This window comes from Odocoileus virginianus, chromosome 2 (genome assembly GCF_023699985.2).
Source record: "Odocoileus virginianus isolate 20LAN1187 ecotype Illinois chromosome 2, Ovbor_1.2, whole genome shotgun sequence".
Classification (NCBI taxonomy): Eukaryota; Metazoa; Chordata; class Mammalia; order Artiodactyla; family Cervidae; genus Odocoileus; species Odocoileus virginianus.
Genome location: NC_069675.1, coordinates 99,347,900 through 99,364,709, shown reverse-complemented (window position 1 = coordinate 99,364,709; position 16,810 = coordinate 99,347,900). Strand labels below are relative to the sequence as shown.

Below are 16,810 nucleotides of genomic sequence, written 5' to 3'. Positions count from 1 at the left end.
AGAATCACTGACCATTTTCACACCATGTCGAAAGCCGGGAAGGGAAAAATGTGTCGCGCCCAGAGCCAGGGAGCCTGGTACACGCCAGCCTTATGGCTCGCTGCTCACTCAGTTCGGGAGGACTGTGCCCGGCACCGAACGTGGGCGCTGGGGGACGTGTGCAGAGGGAGCGAGGGTGGTGGGCAGAGCAGCCTGAACTTTGACTCTGCGCCATACTTGATAGCAAAGACTGGGTGCACACTATCACCGCATCTTACCAGACCCTCACCCAGAACTTCTGCTCCTAAGATTTACCGATGAAGAACTCTTGTAATCAGCTGATCACAGATGAACATGCAGTTGGTGGGTGATTGCCAGACCCACGTAAAGACCCCTGAAACAGGTGCACCGTGCATTCCTTTCCTCTCTTCAGGGCTCATGCTTAAGTCATTTTGGCCAAAAACATACTGAGAGCTTTAAAATTATCACCTCTTTTTGAACTGGAAATCCCACCTCTAGGAATTTATCCCAAGCAGATCATGGATCCTCAAAAAAATTAACCGTAAGATTGTTCATCAGAGTTCCTTATTGTTGTTTAGTCACTAAGTTGTCTCTGACTCTCTGTGACCCTATGGACCCCATGGAGCCCACCAGGCTCCTCTGTCCATGGGATTTCCCAGGAAAGAATACTGGAGTGGGTAGCCATTTCCTCCTCCAGGGGATCTTCCCAACCCAGGGATCGAACTTGAGTCTCCTGTAAAGGCGGATTCTTTACCACTGAGTCACCAGGGAAGCCCTATCAGAGTTGCTTATACAGAGGGAAAAATCAAGAAAATTTTTGCGCTTGTTGTCCCGAGTGGATAGGTGGGGCGTCAGTCCTCGAGGCCAGCCCACAAAGGAGCAGGAGGCTGGTATGGACTCCCAGCCTGGCTGCCTCAGGGGAACTGCTGCAGAGACAGGAGGCCTGGCAGAGCGGGGGGCGCCAGCAGCAGCCAGCAGCGAAGCTCTGGCCTAGACCCGCTGCTCTTCTGGACCACCTGGGCTTGGACATGCCAAGGTGCACACTACACATCCCCTGCAGGTGCGCACTCCACCCCGCCGTGCCAGCCCTGCTGAGGAGGTGGAGGAAGGGCCCAGGGTTGGTGTCCTGCCCTTAAACTTGTGTGACCTTGGGCAAGTCCCTGCCCCCACCCCCCAGCCAGCCTCCTTCAGTTCAGTTCAGTTCAGTCCTCAGTCGTGTCTGACTCTTTGCGACCCCATGGACTGCAGCACGCCAGGCCTCCCTGTCCATCTCCAACTCCCGGAGCTTGCTCAAGCTCATGTCCATTGAGTCAGTGATGCCATCCAGCCTCCTTATCCTTGGCTATAAAGAGGGGTCATCGGTCCCTCTTTGCTGAGTTGGTGGGCAGTTAAATAAGATAACAATTATGCCTGGCACCATGTCCACGTAAATGGGGAGTATGGTTGTGGTTGCTGGTGGAATAATCATGAGCATTCCTTCCCCATCAAGGTGGAAGAGCTGAGTCTCCAGGGAACCCCAAGGAGCCTCATACCACCCCCACATCTCCCCCCGCAGCCCCTCGCAACCCCTGGATCTGCCTCCCCGACTGCTGGCAGACAGGAACCCGACTGTCACATGAGAAAGCCTTCCTCTAAGTGGGAGGAGATCCGTGTATGTTTGGGGCACTAGCCCCACTGGAGTGCCTCAGGCATGGCCTCTTACCTGCTTTATCACGCGTTTTGCTTTGGTTTTTGTCTCCTCTACCACCAGGTTCACCCCCAAAGCCCCAGGACTCAGCCAGTCCAAGATCTACCAGCAAAAGAGAAGCTTTCAGGAAAACGTACACATCTTTGCACTTCCCAAAGTGTGCCCACCTCCAGTGTCTTTTCCGGTCCTCCTAACTTTCTTCGTGGGCTAGCAAAGAAGGAAGTGACCCAGAAGGCTGAGGAGGCCTGCAAAGGCAGAACCTGAGCCCATCTCTCAGGGGCTGACTCTGGAGCTCTGTCCACTCCCCAGGCCCCTTCTCCAATCTGTGGTTAGGACCAGCCAGGCGTCCAAGAGCCAGCACCTCCCTGGGGCAGAGGGTTTCTTCACTCACTAGCCCCTTAGGATCCCAACTTTCAGCAGCCACCTCCAAACTGGGCCACCAAATAAGAAAATAACTGGTCCACAACTGGTGCAATCATAAGCCATGACCCCATGGGAACCTGGCACGTGCCAAGCGCTTTACAGCCACCCACACAGTTGGCACTGTTGCCATCTCCTCGTTTCCACTGGAGGAAACTGAGACACGGGGAGCTGGGTCCTTGCCCAAGGCTACAGCACTAATACCTCAGAGGGCCTGGCTTGGGCTGGAAGTCGGGGGTCTGACTCCAGAGATGGTGCGTGAACACATGAGGCTGAGTGACACGAGTACATTCATCAGAGGATGAAGGAAAGGGTGCTGCAGGATGCAGAGGAGTTTGTCCAGGCGGCGGGGCCCTCAGTCTAGGTACCCTCAGAGTCCAGAGGAGTTTCAGGGTTCTGTAACCCAGCACCTGTGGCCTGAAGCCTGCTCGGCGGTGACAGGGGCAGAGACCTGACTAGATCATGCCCGTGTAAGAAGGCTCACACTCAGGCATGCTCAGGGGGCAAATGAAACAGTAAAGTGCACTGGTGTCTCAGATCAAGGCTTTTTTTTTTCCCTCTTAAAGAATAACCTTGTTTTTAAAATTCTCTGGTCACCCAGAAGTGCATCCGCTTTACCACCAGCTCACTCCCCACCACACTCCCTCCCCGTCCCTCCCACACAAGGGGGATTCTCACAAAGTAAGGAAAACCTAACGTAATGAGTCACTGTCAGATTAACGAATCTTTTTTACAAAGATTGACTCTAACATTTAATAAAGTTGACATCTAATACATTTGGTAAACATTCAAATGGCTGTCTGAGGAAGCCTTACAAATAGCTGTGAAAAGAAGAGAAGCAAAAGGGAAAGGAGAAAAGGGAAAGATATAGCCATTGGAATGCAGAGTTCCAAACACTAGCAAGGAGAAGGAAGAAAGCCTTCCCAACTGATCAATGCAAGGAAACAGAGGAATACAATAGAATGGGAAAGACTGGAGATCTCTTCAAGAAAATGAGAGATACCGAGGAAACACTTCATGCAAAGGTGGGCACAATATAGGACAGAAACTGTATGGACCTAATAGAAGCAGAAGATATTAAGGTGACAAGAATACACAGAAGAACTACATTAAAAAGATCTTAATGACCCAGATAATCACGATGGTGTGATCACTCATCTAGAGCCAGACATCCTGCAATGTGAAGTCAAGTGGGCCTTAGAAAGCATCACTATGAACAAAGCTAGTGGAGGTGATGGAATTCCAGTTGAGCTATTTCAAATCCTAAAAGATGATGCTGTGAAAGTGCTGCACTCAATATGCCAGCAAATTTGGAAAACTTAGCAGTGGCCACAAGACTGGAAAAGGTCAGTTCTCATTCCAATCCCAAAGCAAGGTAATGCCAAAGAATGTTCAGACTACCACACAACTGCATTTATCTCACACGCTAGCAAAGTGATGTTCAAAATTCTCCAAGCTAGGCTTCGACAGTATGTGAACCAAGTACTTTCAGATGTTCAAGCTGGACTTAGAAAAGGCAGAGGAACCAGAGATCAAATTGCCAACATTCGTTGGATCATCGAAAAAGCAAGAGAGTTCCAGAAAAACGTATACTTCTGCTTCATTGACTACACTAAAGGCTTTAACTGTGTGGATCACTACAAACTGAAAAATTACTCGAGATGGGAATACCAGATCACCTTACCTGCCTCCTGAGAAATCTATGCAGGTCAAGAAGCAACAGTTAGAACCAGATTGGAACAATGAACTGGTTCCAAATCGAGAAAGGAGTACGTCAAGGCTGTATAGTGTCACCCTGCTTATTTAACTTATACGCAGACTACATCATGAGAAACACTGGGCTGGAAGAAGCACAAGCTGGAATCAAGATTGCTGGGAGAAATATCAATAACCTCAGATATGCAGATGACACCACCCTTACGGCAGAAAGCGAAGCGGAACTAAAGAGCCTCTTGATGAAAGTGAAAGAGAAGAGTGAAAAAATTGGCTTAAAATTCAACTTTCAGAAAACTAAGATCATGGCATCTGGTCCCATCACTTCATGGCAAATAGACAGTGAAACAGTAGAAACAGTGAGAGATTTTATTTTCTTGGGCTCCAAAATCACTACAGATGGTGACTGCAGCCATGAAATTAAAAGATGTTTGCTCCTTGGAAGAAAAGCTATGACAAACCTAGACAGCATATTAAAAAGTGGAGACATTACTTTGCCGACAAAAGTCCATCTAGTCAGAGTGAAAGTTGCTCAGTCATGTCTGATTCTTTGTGACCCCATGGACTATACAGTCAGTCCATGGAATTCTCCAGGCCAGAACACTGGAGTGGGTGGCCTTTCCCTTCTCCAGGGAATCTTCCCAACCTAGGGATCGAACCCAGATCTCCTAAAATGCTGCCGGATTCTTTACCAGCTGAGCCACCAGTGAAGCCCAAGAATACTGGAGTGGGTAGCCTATTTCTTCTCCAGCAGATCTTTCCAACCCAGGAATCGAACCGGGGTCTCCTTCATTGCAGGCAGATTCTTTACCAACTGAGCTACCAGGGAAGTCCCCATCTAGTCAAAGCTATGGTTTTTCCAGTAGTCATGTATGGATGTGAGAGTTGGACCTTAAAGAAAGCTGAGTACCGAAGAATTGATGCTTTTGAACCGTGATGTTGGAGAAGACTCTTAAGAGTCCTTTGGACTGCAAGGAGATCCAACCAGTCCATCCTAAAGGAGATCAGTCCCGAATATTCATTGAAAGGACTGATGCTGAAGCTGAAGCTCTAATACCTTGGCCACCTGATGTGAAGAACTGACCTGATGCTGGGAAAGATTGAAGGCAGGAGAAGTGGACGACAGAGGATGAGTTGGTTGGATGGCATCACCAACTCGATGGACATGAGTTTGAGCAAGCTCCAGAAGTTGGTGATGGACAGGGAGGCCTGGCATGCTGCAGTCCATGGGGTCGCAAAGAGTTGGACACAACTGAGCAACTGAACTGAACTGAAACATTCATTTCTCTTTATTTTCCAAACTTCCTTTTGTTTTGTGAATTTTTTAGGCCCTAAACATTTTCACAAGCCCTGGAAAATGCCCAGTTTCCCCCAGCTAGGGACTAGTGATGGAGTGTCTGGGAGCGTGAGGGCTGCAGATGTTGAATTCTGAATGTTCTACAGTTTGCAGGACCTGTGGGGGAAAAAGGATGAGGTTGTTTTCCAGCATCCTGTATTCAGACTGCAGAGGCCTTAATTTCATCCCTCATTTTAGAGAGGGGGAAATCCAATGCCAAGGGGCTAAGGACACCCAGGAGGTCACCTATGAGCTAGAGGCAAATACTGGCCCAACATGGGCACTTTGCCTCCCTGGGGTCAGACGTAGAAGCAGGGAGGCTTTTCGGGTGTGCTGTGCTGAGTCGCTCAGTGGTGTCGGGCACTTTGTAGCCCCCATGGACTGTAGCCCGCCAGGCTCCTCTGTCTGTGGGATTCTCCAGGCAAGGATACTGGAGTGGGTCCATGCCCTCCTCCAGGGGATCTTCCCCGCCCAGGGATCGAACCCGGGTCCCTCGCACTGTAAGGCGGATTCTTGACCAGCTGAGCCACCAGGGAAGCCCTGGGGGCCACAGGGACTGTGACCGTTTAAACCGGTGGGGGGCGGGGGGCGGTGTGGCAGCAGGATCGGGTCCTGGGCTCGGCCCTGACCATCGGCCCCTTGTCGTCCCCACCTCCTCGCCAGGGGACCGCTCGGCACCTGGTACTTTTCCATAGGGTCTTGAGGGGAAGACTCGGCCTCCCTGTCCCTCTGCGGGGCGCTGGGGTGCACTCTGGCCCAAGCCGCAGTCGGACCCCGAACTGAGCATGCGCAGTGTGGTCCGCGTCCGGTGTGCGCCCATCCCCCACTCTGGGGTAACCCATCAGCCCCCGGGAGCTTGCCTGCCGACCCGGGCCCTCCCGGCCTGAACTGCGCCCACTGCTACGTCCTTGTAGCAGGCGGGCCCTCAGGGGCGGGGCCTCGCGCGGGGAGGGCGGGGCCTGAACACAGCGGGGAGGGCGGGGCCTGAGTGTGGCGGGCCGCGCGCGGCCCCTTTAAGGCGCGGCCGGGGCGGGCCCCGCGGCGCGGCCCCTTTAAGGGTTGGCCTACGTGGCAGCCGCTGGAGCCGCGGACGCGGAGTGAGGCTGGCCGCCGGGCACTTCCTGTGGAGGCCGCAGCGGGCGCGGGCGCCGACGGGCCGAGCGCCGAGGGAGCGATCGAGCGAGCGAGCGAGCCGAGCGTCCCGCCGCCGCCATGGGCCAGAACGACCTGATGGGCACGGCCGAGGACTTCGCCGACCAGGTGCGGCCTGCGGGCCCGTCGGCCCGGAGCGCCCCCCTAACCCCGGCCCTCCTGTCGGGCCCCCGGCCTGGGTGCCCCCGGGGCCCCTCCCGTGCCCCGCGGAGCCGGCCCCCGGCCCCCGCGCCGCCCCGAGGCCTGGGCCGGGCCCCCCCCGCCGATACCCCGCCGGGCTCGCTCCCCCTCCCCCAGCCGAGGCCCTGCCTCCCGGGCTCGCCGCCTGCCCGGCCGGGGGCACCCCCAAACTCGTCCTCGGGGGCCCAGCCCGCCCTTGCGCCGCCTGCGCGTCGGGCGCCCTGGGTGTGTTCGCCGGGCCCGGGCTTCGGGCGCCCAGCTCTGTGGGCCTGTCCTCCCTGCCTGATCCGGCCCGGCTCGTCCTAGACGCCGAGGGGCGCCAGCGGCTGTCTCCGCGCCTCCCGAGAAGGGGCCTGAGGCCCCGGGGTGGGATGGGGGATGCTTGGGGAGCGTCCTCGCCTTTCTGCACTGCTGGGTCGTCCCTGCAAGCTTGTCCTTCCACTGGGCATTCTTAGGGGGCGGATCCTGAACAGGGGGGTTGGTCAAACTGGAGGCCTGAGGGGGTCCTCCCGGTGGAAAGGGGGGCGCCCTGGTAGGCACCCCCACTGCAGAAAGCCACGGCACTGTTTCTTTGCTCTGTCCCAGACGTGTTGGGTTCACGGGGTCCCTTTGACCCTTCCCTTCCATCTTCCTTCCCTGTGTGGACTCTGCCCCGCGTTGAAATGAATGGGTATCTGTCTGTACACACAGCCGGGGGGAGGGGGACGCCTACCTTCCTGTTGGAGGAGTCCAGGAGTGTCCAGGTGGCATTCCTAGCAACAGGGAAGCGAGCCCTTGAAACAGGCCACTGAGTCACTGCTAAAGGTGCTCGGAATCTAGACGGACAGAACCAGGTACTGCAAAGGGTCCTCCCACCCGTCTCATTCGACCAAGCTTGTCCTGGAGACCATGGCGGTGATTCTTTAGCCGTGCACGTTTTACTTCTGAAAGTGTCCCGTTATGTCTACAGACCTGTAGGAAGAGCCGCGGCCGGCCCAACCGCCATGCTTTCTTTGGTTACTTAATGGGTGTGTGGCTTCGTCGGAGTTAAAAGCAGTGAGGTTTAAGTTTCTGTTTTTATGGGGGTGGTTATCATTCATCCTGCTACAAGGCTGGGCTCCCTGGAAGGTGTGTGTGTGTGTGAGAGAGAGATTTTTAAACAATAGTTAATTGAGCTGTTTTCTAATCGGTTATTGGTGAACAAGATTTCCTGTCGTTCCCCTGACAGATGAGATCTCTCTAGCGTGGCCTCCCCGTTGGGTTCTCCCAGCCCCACTTTCCTGTGAGCTGTTTATGTTATAAAACAGTGTGGGGCTAAAACAGTCAACTTGAAGAAATGTTTTTCCCTCAGGTCATGATTTTGTGTTTACAATCTAAAAATTGTATCCCTTGCAAAAACAATTCGTATAGAAAGCTCTCAAAAACCAAGCCAGCCGGCTTTGTCCGCTTTCATTGACATGATTTTAGTGACCCAGTTTTGTTTCCCCAAGTAGCCGCCACCTAAGGAGACGGCTCCATGCAGCCGTGGTAGCCGTAAGAGCCTCGTACAACTCTCTCTGCAGCCCGGAAAAACCCCAGTTTTGCAAGTGAATTTCATAACTGAATCTAGATAAAATGTCTCCACTCAAGTTGCTGCCAACTATCAAATGATAAACCCTCCTCCTGCCAAAAAAAAAAAAAAAATCAGACTCTCTTTACGTAATCCTTCCTTTTTTTCCTCCATGCATTTTGTTTGCTTTAAATGAAAGCAGCAGAATCTTGGAACCGAAAGGCCCTCGAGGGGCGCATAGGATCAACCTGTACTGGTTTCACTGCTGAGGCTCCTGGGGCCACAGCCCTGGGCAAAGCCCAGTGTCACACGCAAGATGCTTCTCATGCCTGGTGTTTTTCTGTAAGAGCACGCCGCCTAAAATCTGGGAAAACAAGGCTGCATCTGCCGGGCAGGGCAGGCTCCTGCGGTCAGTTTTTGAGGGCCAGAGCCCACCTTGGTGGTGACAGCTGTCCGCAGACACCTCTGTGCCCTTCTGTGGGCGACTCGGGAGGGCGGGGCCAGGCTGTGCTGTAACCACCGAGGTTAGGAGCTGCTTCTGCCACCCGGCCTGGTGTGAGAGGAAGACGTGGATGGGTGACGGGGCACAGGGCAAAAGCGACGGCTTCCTATGGACAGAATCTGGCCCGGCTGGGCTGGCGGTTTCGTTTTTGACGGTGATCCACATAGTGTCAAAACAGCTGCCAACAGTAAAGGTGCAGAAGGTCTGGGCTTTTAAGACGAAAATGATCTCGCTTGAAGGGATTGGGGAAATGTCATGAAAGTCACTGATGTGACCGATAAATATAAACACGACATATCTGTCTTTTCTAACCTCATCTTCAGAAAACAAAAGCAGAAATGAAGGGACAGAAAGTCGGCCAGAAGTGAGCGGGGTTTCAGAAGGGCTGTGTGTCCCGAGAGCTACGACGGTAATCCGGAACCTCCAGTGCTCCGGCGCGGGGCCATGTTGTCCGTGCACACTCGTTGTGTTGACCGTGCACACTTGTTGTGTTGCCCCAGGGTCCCGGGAGCTCGGGCCAGAGTGCTTCCCTCTTCAGATGCAGAGAGGGAGGTCTGTGTGGTCTCGCGCGGCTCGTGGTGGGCCGCCACATTGAGTCAGCAAGCTGCAACCTTCCTTCAGGCCTGCAGAGGCATGAGTGTGGGTGAGTGGTCCGGCTCCTTGCGGCCAGCAGGCTCAGCTGCCTCTTTGGCATCAGGCTCCTTGCCCTGGGTGGCAGGGACAGCGTCCTCCTGCTGGAGAAAGTGCTGAGAGAGCTGTCTGCGGAAGCTGGCATTCAGAAGCCATCTGAGCCTGGGTCTGAAGGGGCCAGAGACTAATGAGCTCAGCAATCCAAAATGACGCCCGTCCCCTGCAGCTGGGACTCACGGCCAGGCTGCAGGCTGTGACTCCCAAGCACATTTGCCCCAGTAAGTAATATTAGCACTTAATGGGTTGTGTCACCAAGGTGACAGATAAGCTGCATGAGACCTTGCTGTCCGTGTGGCCTTTGGTATTTCCACCTGTCCTCTGGCAGGACAGAGCCAGTCCTGGGCGCTCTCACCTTCGGGAGCTCCCTTTGGCCTCTGGTCAAGCGCTGGGGAGCGGGGATGGCCCTGGCGGGACACTGAGTCGAGCCCCCATAGCCCCCAGGTCTCGGGCTGTGCCTTAACCCGTGTGGATCCCCGGTGTGGGTCGGGTTTGGGATGGTGCTGGGTGGCTTCTCCGTGTTCCGTTCCTTTGTCATCCCTCCCCCACAGGGGCTTCCGGCCTCACACCAAAAAGGAGCGGGGAGAGGGCAGAGAGGAGCCGGCTGACTCACTCTCCCCTGCTCCGACCTCAGACAGGAGGTTCTGAGAAGGCGCGGGGTGGGGGCGGCGGCGGCGGGGCTTCTCCCGGAAGGTCAGGAGCAGCCTGGCCCTGCTCCTCTCTCCTGGTGCTGTGTCCCATGTGGGCTTTTAGTAGGGAAGCCAGGCCATCTCTCCAGCCCAGGGCCAACCGCCACCTCTTTCTGGACCTCCAGGTGCTGCGTGGCCTTACAGAGCTCCCGGGGAGACTCGCTGGGGGCCCGGGGGTCCTGGTGGATGTGCCCCTGTGAGTCACTGGCCTCAGGTACCAGCCCTGACTCAGCCTGATGGGCCGGAGGTCCCTGGCTGCAGGCTTTAATCTTCTGGGGTGTGCAGGCTCAGAGCGGCCCTGGAGAAGGGCAGCCCCAGTTCTCAGGGTGCACGGGAGCCTAACCCACCTCTTGCCTCTGCCTGCAAGTTCTCATGAACCAAGAATTGTAGCCTGTTTTCCTCAAGTCCCTTTTTTCCTGAACACTCGGAGAGAGTAGGTTTCCCCGTGTTCTCTGGGAGCTGCAGGTGGCTGTGTGATGTGATGGCCGTGTCACAGAGCCATGTCCCAGCTTGGGTACAGCTGCCGCTTAAATCTCTGCTGCTCGGAAACCACAGCCCCTTGTACAGAAACCTCAGCTCTGTAGGTGAGCCCTCAGATGGGGTCCTGCTTAGGACCCATATGCCACACTTTACCGTGAGCTTCCTGCGAAAGCCCTCCCCCCCAGAGGGTGACAGGCCCTGCCCACTCAGCGTCTCCCTCCGGCCTTCCCATTGTGATCCTCTGCCCGGCGCACGGCATGGGTGACCACTCTGGGTGCATGGGCCGCAGGCAGCCCCGGCCTCGGGACCCATGGTGTGTGCAGGAGGCCAGCTTAGTGTGAGCACTGGCCTGGTGGCCTCTGGGTGCCTGCTTCAGGGGCTCCCCTGCCATGCCGAGGCCGCTGTCTGCAGCAGCAGTGTGGGTCCAGGGGCCAGACGCTGAGACCGTGATGTGTGCAGGCAAGGTTCAGGCTGGGGCTGGTCTCACACTGTCACACCTAGACATCCTCCTCCGTGTTCAGTCCAAACAGGTGCTCATTAGACGTGGCTGGTTACAGAGAGGCTCTGTGGCCTGATTTGTAAAATAGCCCGAAACCTGGCCCACGTTGTTGTTTAGCTGCTAAGTTATGTCCAACTCTTTGTGACCCCATGGGCTGTAGCCCACCAGGCTCCTCTGTCCATGGGATTTCACAGTCAAGAATACTGGAATGGGTTGCCATTTCCTTCCTTCCTGACCCAGGAATCAAACCCACGCCTCCTGCATTGGCAAGCGGATTCTTTATCACTGAGATGTGCTTAGTTTAGAGCACAGATACCTGAATTTTTGCAGTTTTTTCTAATGCAGAGAGATGTCTGTCTTGGCATGTCTGCACTTGGAAGGAGTGAATTACCTGTCCGAAGAGAACTTCTCTCCGCCGCTCTCTAATCCCCTTGACCCAGACACTCAAATTAAGAGTGCAGACGTGTCATGGAGGCTTTAAACACAGCCTCCGTCTTGCGGTTTAGGGGCCAGTGGAGGCGAGTTGGCCCCTGCCTGGGACTCACAGTCCACACTGCCCTCCTGGTGGGCTGCGCCAGCCTCGTTCGGCTTTCCCCAGGTGTTGTCACCCTGCTGAGGCCTGTGTTGTCGCCAGGGCTTCTTGGCTGGTGGCGGGGCCTCCTGGGCTGGGTGATTACCCTGCTGCTGGGCGTTTTGATTCAGGCCCTGAGGCAGAAACGGGAGGGTGTGTGGTGTCCGCTGTCCCCACAGCTCCTGATCTGAAGTGCTTCTGCCTACGTGGCCTCCAGACTTCATGTAGGTGTATTGGGGGCCTCTTTTTTTTTTCCTTTTAAAGACAAGATTCATTGTCCTTTGCTTTTTTCCTCTGCTCATTAAGGTTGGAAAGAATCTTCACGACTATTAACCCACTGGTCCGTGCTTTGTAGGATAGTGGAGACCCCCCGCCCCCACCAAAGCATTCACTCGGCTTGTCCACGGTGCGCTGGCCGTCGGGGGGTCAGCCCCAGCCCTGGCTTCCTGCCCTGGGCCGCCCGCTCGCCTGTCTGCACATCTCCCTCTCTCCCTGGGGCTCCGGCGCAATTCCGTGGGGGGTCAGGGGCCAAGCAGACATGTGAACAAGCGACACCTCGGGGTCCAGGCTCTGGGATGTGGAGTGCGTGGACGCCTGGCCTTTCACCCCTCTGTCTTCAGGACGGGCTGCTGCGGCCCAGAGCCCGGGGGAGGGGAGGCATCTCTGTGCCCCCTAAGCCAGAACTGACAACCAAAGTTTGGTCTAAGCGGCTGGCAGCCTGCTAACCATGGTGGACGGCTTTGCAGCGCCTAGGACTTGCAGTCAGCTTTTCAAAACACCGAAATGGCAGAAACGCTCCCAGGCACACCTTCGTTTATTCCAGCAGCAGGCTATCCAGCCTCAGAGGTTGTGACGCTCATTCGATGTCCCTTCGAGGGGTCAGACTCAACGGGTGCCCTTCGGACTCTGGCTGCTGACACACCAGTCACGTGGGCGGGTACCCGATCTTTCTCCCCGGTGTCTGCTGTTATCGTGTGTCACAGGGTGTCTTTCCCTTTGTCCCTCTGCTTCGAGTGCCTGGGAAGAGAAAGTGCGTGTGGTTCACCCGAATGACATTTGTCCCTCAGTTTCAAGGTGCGTGTGTCTTTCCTGGTCAGCCGTCGTGAACAGCCTGGCTGGCATGGGGCAGGAGGAAGCTGTGTCTGCAGGCGTTTCCAGCTGTCAGCGTGGGAGCGGAGCTGCCCCAGCAGCTTGAGGGTAGCGAAGCCAGGCAGGCTCTCACGGCCTTCGTGGACGCCCCGCGACGGACACAGTGTGTGCCGGGGCAGCAGTGCTGCGGCAGAGAGACCCTGGGCCAGGGCATCACCGAGGGCCTGCTGAGTCTGTCGTGGGCCAGTCTGGCTTCTCACGCCCTTGACTGAGGGTGGACATGGTGTCCTGCAGTAGTTCCACGGGTGATGACTGTAGTTGACACGCACATACCGGCTGAAACGACAGAGGAGGAGGTCGGGGGCTGGACTGAGGTCTCCCTCGCCTCCAGGCAGGGTGCCCGGACGCCCCCCTGCCCTCCGACCCCTGGGCGGTGCTGGGAGCAGGCGCCGGGCCTCCCCGCTCCGTCCTGCCGCCCCTCACCGCAGCTTTCCCGGCCCTGCAGTTCCTGCGCGTCACGAAGCAGTACCTGCCGCACGTGGCGCGCCTCTGCCTGATCAGCACGTTCCTGGAGGACGGCATCCGCATGTGGTTCCAGTGGAGTGAGCAGCGGGACTACATCGACACCACCTGGAGCTGCGGCTACTTGCTGGCCTCCTCCTTCGTCTTCCTCAACCTGCTTGGACAGCTGAGTGAGTGGCGCCTGTGCCCCCGCGGGCCTCCCGGGCGGCGGCCTGCGCCCCGCTCCCCGCACCAGGGCGCCGGGCGGGCCTGGGAGCGAGCCCTGCTGGCCCCCGGCTGGCTGCTCTGTGTTTAGTCCTGGCTGTGTTGCTTTGCGGCCCTGGGTTCAGTTCCCAGAACAGGAGGTACAAGGGGCTGGGGGCAGCCAGTGAGGAGCCAAGGAACACTGAACCTGGGGTCTGGAGAGGAAAACAGCGGCAAACGGAGAAGGGTGGGCCTCGGACGCTGTGCGGCCGCGTGGGCTTTGGGCCCGGCTCCCGCCGCCCGTCCGTCAGGGACAGGACAGGACTGCGGCTCCCAGCAGAGCTGTCTCTAACACACGCGGCTCTAGCCAGGAGTCTGCTTTCTGGACCAGGGCTTTTGATAGGTAGAGACCGCCCCCTGCCAGAGGCTGCTTTCTGCTCGGGGCGGGTGGCTGGGCTGCCGCAATGCCAGCGGCCGGGGTGGGGGGGCCGCAGCCCTGACCTCAGCCTTCTTGCAGCCGGCTGCATCCTGGTGCTGAGCAGGAACTTCGTGCAGTACGCCTGCTTCGGGCTCTTCGGCATCATCGCGCTGCAGGTAAGCGGGTCTCCCTCCTCTCGCCCTGCTTAGAGCCGAGCCCCTGTGGCAGAGGCGGCGAGGACTCAGCCCCACTCCCCTTTCAGCCCGAGTGTGTCTTCTGGAACTGCTTGGGGCCAGGCTCCGGGCTTCCACCGTTGGCCACTTCCCCAAGTTCCTTCTGACCAGGCAGGAACAGGGTTCTCTACTTCACAGAGAACACATAGCTACTCATGAAATGTTCAGCTCACATTTCATCCGGATCGGGTCTTGGAGCCGCCATGTCCTCCAAAACTCTCTGGGCCCAGCTCTGAGGAAGGAGGGGCTCGTTGACGGGTCTGGGCCACCGCCCACCCCGAGGGACGCCGAGCCCCTTGCTGAGTTTGGGGCTGTTGGTGTCCCGAAAGAGTTTTGTCTGTCTTGTGTTTAGATTTCTCACGATGTTGGAAGAATTGCCTGATGCGGTTAATTCTGTGGAAACACAGGTTTGTCTGAAACTGCTGAGACTCCAGTTTCTTTTTCCTCTGTTCCCCAGACGATCGCCTACAGCATTTTGTGGGACTTGAAGTTTTTGATGAGGTAGGTGTCTCCTGGTTGGTGACTAGTGTATCTCCTCATGTCTCTAAAGTCAGTAGCTACTGGTTGAAGTGAGTTTCTCTGGGTCAAAACTGTGCTTCTTAGACCCTGTAGTGGACGTTGGTGAGGCCTTTTCCTCCCCATCCCCGAACCCCGAGAACACAGGTGAGAACCCCATGTCTCATGAGGGCTGAGGGTCCGGGGGGCGCTGGTCAGTGGAGTCCCCTTCCTGCTGGGCCCTCCGACCCAGCCCGCCCAGCGCTGGTGGGGCCTGGGGGCCCCGAGTGACCGCCGCGGGGTGTGTCCTGCAGGAACCTGGCCCTGGGAGGCGGCTTGCTGCTGCTGCTGGCTGAGTCCCGCTCCGAGGGCAAGAGCATGTTCGCAGGCGTGCCCACCGTGCGCGAGAGCTCCCCCAGGCAGTACATGCAGCTCGGAGGCCGTGTCCTGCTGGTGCTGATGTTCATGACGCTGCTCCACTTTGATGCCAGCTTCTTCTCGGTACGTCTCCCTGGCTGATCCCCGGCCTTCTGGAAGGGCACTGCCACCTCCTCTCTGCACGCTGCACATCGCCAAGGGGCCGTCCTGCCCTGACCGCATCACAGGGCCCCTCCAGTGGGGGAAGCAGGATCAGAGCACGCACACCTGCTTCTCTCTCCTTCCGGGCACGCCCGCCTGCAGCATGTCCTATTTGCACGCCAGGGCTTGGGGCTGCAGAGTCGAAGGCTTCATCCTTGGCTCCTAGGAGCTCATAGAGCTGGGGCCCTGGCTGGGCAGGGTCCCCAGGAGGGGCTCCTGGCGCTGGGGGCAGGGAGCAGTTGGTCCTGAGCAGCCCTGGGGAGTGTGGTCCAGCTAACAGGGCCCCTGGGGTCAGCCGTGAGTGAGCCCGCGAATAACCCTGCCTGTGAACTGCAGGCCTCGCTCCCTCCGGGGCAGCCTCTGCTGCCCTCGCCTCGGTAGCGCCTCTTTTCCTTCCCTGCTTGTGAAGCTCTCGGCACACGCCGAGTTACTCCACCCTGGCGCGGGGCCTGCGGGGATGTGGGCAGCTGGAACTCGCCTACATATTAAATGGGATACATCTGTTCTTCACATTCATTCTCATTCCATACCTTTCAACCTATGCAGATCCTCCAGAACATCGTGGGCACGGCTCTGATGATCTTGGTGGCCATCGGTTTTAAAACCAAGCTGGCCGCCTTGACTCTTGTCGTCTGGCTGTTTGCCATCAACGTGTACTTCAACGCCTTCTGGACCATTCCCGTCTATAAGCCCATGCACGACTTCCTCAAGTACGACTTCTTCCAGACCATGTCGGTGATTGGAGGCTTGCTCCTGGTGGTGGCCCTGGGCCCCGGGGGCGTGTCCATGGACGAGAAGAAGAAAGAATGGTAACAGAGTCCTCCCTGCCTGGCTGGAACCCGCGGCCGTCGAGGACTGGTTCAGGGTGGATTCGAGTAACTGCCAGCATCTCCTGTACCCCCTTCCCTTCCCTCCCTTGGTAAAGGCACAGATGTTTTGAGAACTTTATTTGCAGACACCTGATAATTAACGGCTAAACCTGCTATGGACCCACAGCCTGGTATCCGACCGCGTGGAGCCAGCCGGCCGAGGTCAGCGCTTCCCACCCCAGGGCAGGGCCATGGCTTCTTGGAGTGGGCATCTTGCTTGGCTGTGGCCTGTCAGCCCTGTTTTTCTGTTTCATTTTTGGGGTGGGGACCTGGAAGCCTACTGTGAGCAGATACATTTGTGTATCATTCAGAGCAGCCCCCCTCTTATTTTTTTTTGAAGTTTACCTTTTTAGCTAAAACTACTCAATGATCAGGGTGGCCCAGCCCAGCACCAACACACTGGTTCAGCCCCGCACCAGTGCCTTCCCCGTGGTCTCCGCCCTGCGCTGGGAGCCTCTTACAGGCCGGTGAGAGCGTTTAGAGAAACCCCAGACCCAAAGAATAAGGCAGTATTAGAGCGGCAGGCGAGGCTGCGGTTCGTGGCCAGGGCGTTCCTCAGAGAAGGAGCTGGGGCCAGTACGGTTTCCGTGGGGCGATACCTGGGAGCACGAGGGTCTCACGGTGGGGACAAGGCCCTCAGAAAGGCCACCTGGAGCCCGCAGGGTCTGGAGCCCAGGCCTGGCAGCACGTGGGCCTTGTCGGCCCCTGCGTGCCCAGCCAGGGAGCAGCTGCCGCTGCGGGCTGGGCTGGGCCGGGGCGGGCGCTCAGACCAGTTACCTCAGGCCGACCATCCCAGAGCCGTAGCCGCAGCCGGCCTGGTGCCCCCCGGCCCCGCTCTCTCCCCACCCTCATGAGGCCGCTGCTTGCTCAGATTGTCTATTTGCTATGCTGAATGCAGCCCCAATTACTTTTTACGATTTGTGATGCCTTACCGATTGGATCTTGATCCTGTATTTAAAGTTTTCTAACATTGCCTTA

At 57.1% G+C, this 16,810-nt stretch overlaps 2 protein-coding genes across 11 annotated transcripts in view; one reads left to right on the top strand and one right to left on the bottom strand.

Annotated features, from left to right (window-relative positions):
* The window catches only part of STKLD1 (serine/threonine kinase like domain containing 1), a 24,753-nt gene extending 16,640 nt beyond the window's left edge, over nucleotides 1–8,113 (bottom strand). For 4 of the 10 annotated variants that reach the window (XR_011483683.1, XR_011483696.1, XM_070455686.1 and 1 more), the window contains exon 1: nucleotides 5,835–6,095. Coding sequence is in view for 3 of the 10 variants with exons in the window: in XM_070455686.1 (XP_070311787.1) it covers nucleotides 5,835–5,976 (142 nt within the window). In the remaining 7 variants the exon portion in view is untranslated. Of the gene's footprint in view, nucleotides 1–1,702; nucleotides 1,790–2,311; nucleotides 5,271–5,834; nucleotides 6,097–7,200 lie in introns of those variants that run through there. The other 6 variants (XR_011483691.1, XR_011483694.1, XR_011483700.1 and 3 more) reach the window with 4 other exon arrangements.
* SURF4 (surfeit 4) lies at nucleotides 6,228–16,810 on the top strand. Its single transcript, XM_070455718.1, has 6 exons — nucleotides 6,228–6,416; nucleotides 13,039–13,225; nucleotides 13,756–13,832; nucleotides 14,347–14,390; nucleotides 14,699–14,885; nucleotides 15,510–16,810. Exons 1-6 carry the CDS (start codon nucleotides 6,369–6,371, stop codon nucleotides 15,774–15,776), a joined length of 810 nt encoding a protein of 269 aa, XP_070311819.1. The 5' UTR covers nucleotides 6,228–6,368; the 3' UTR covers nucleotides 15,777–16,810.

Bases quoted from the DNA above. Each gene is read 5' to 3' on its own strand.
- SURF4 (XM_070455718.1), top strand. From the start codon at position 6,369: ATGGGCCAGAACGACCTGATGGGCACGGCCGAGGACTTCGCCGACCAG. The intron at 6,417-13,038 runs GTGCGGCCTGCG...CCGGCCCTGCAG, and splicing joins CCGAGGACTTCGCCGACCAG to TTCCTGCGCGTCACGAAGCA. The intron at 14,886-15,509 runs GTACGTCTCCCT...CAACCTATGCAG, and splicing joins TTGATGCCAGCTTCTTCTCG to ATCCTCCAGAACATCGTGGG.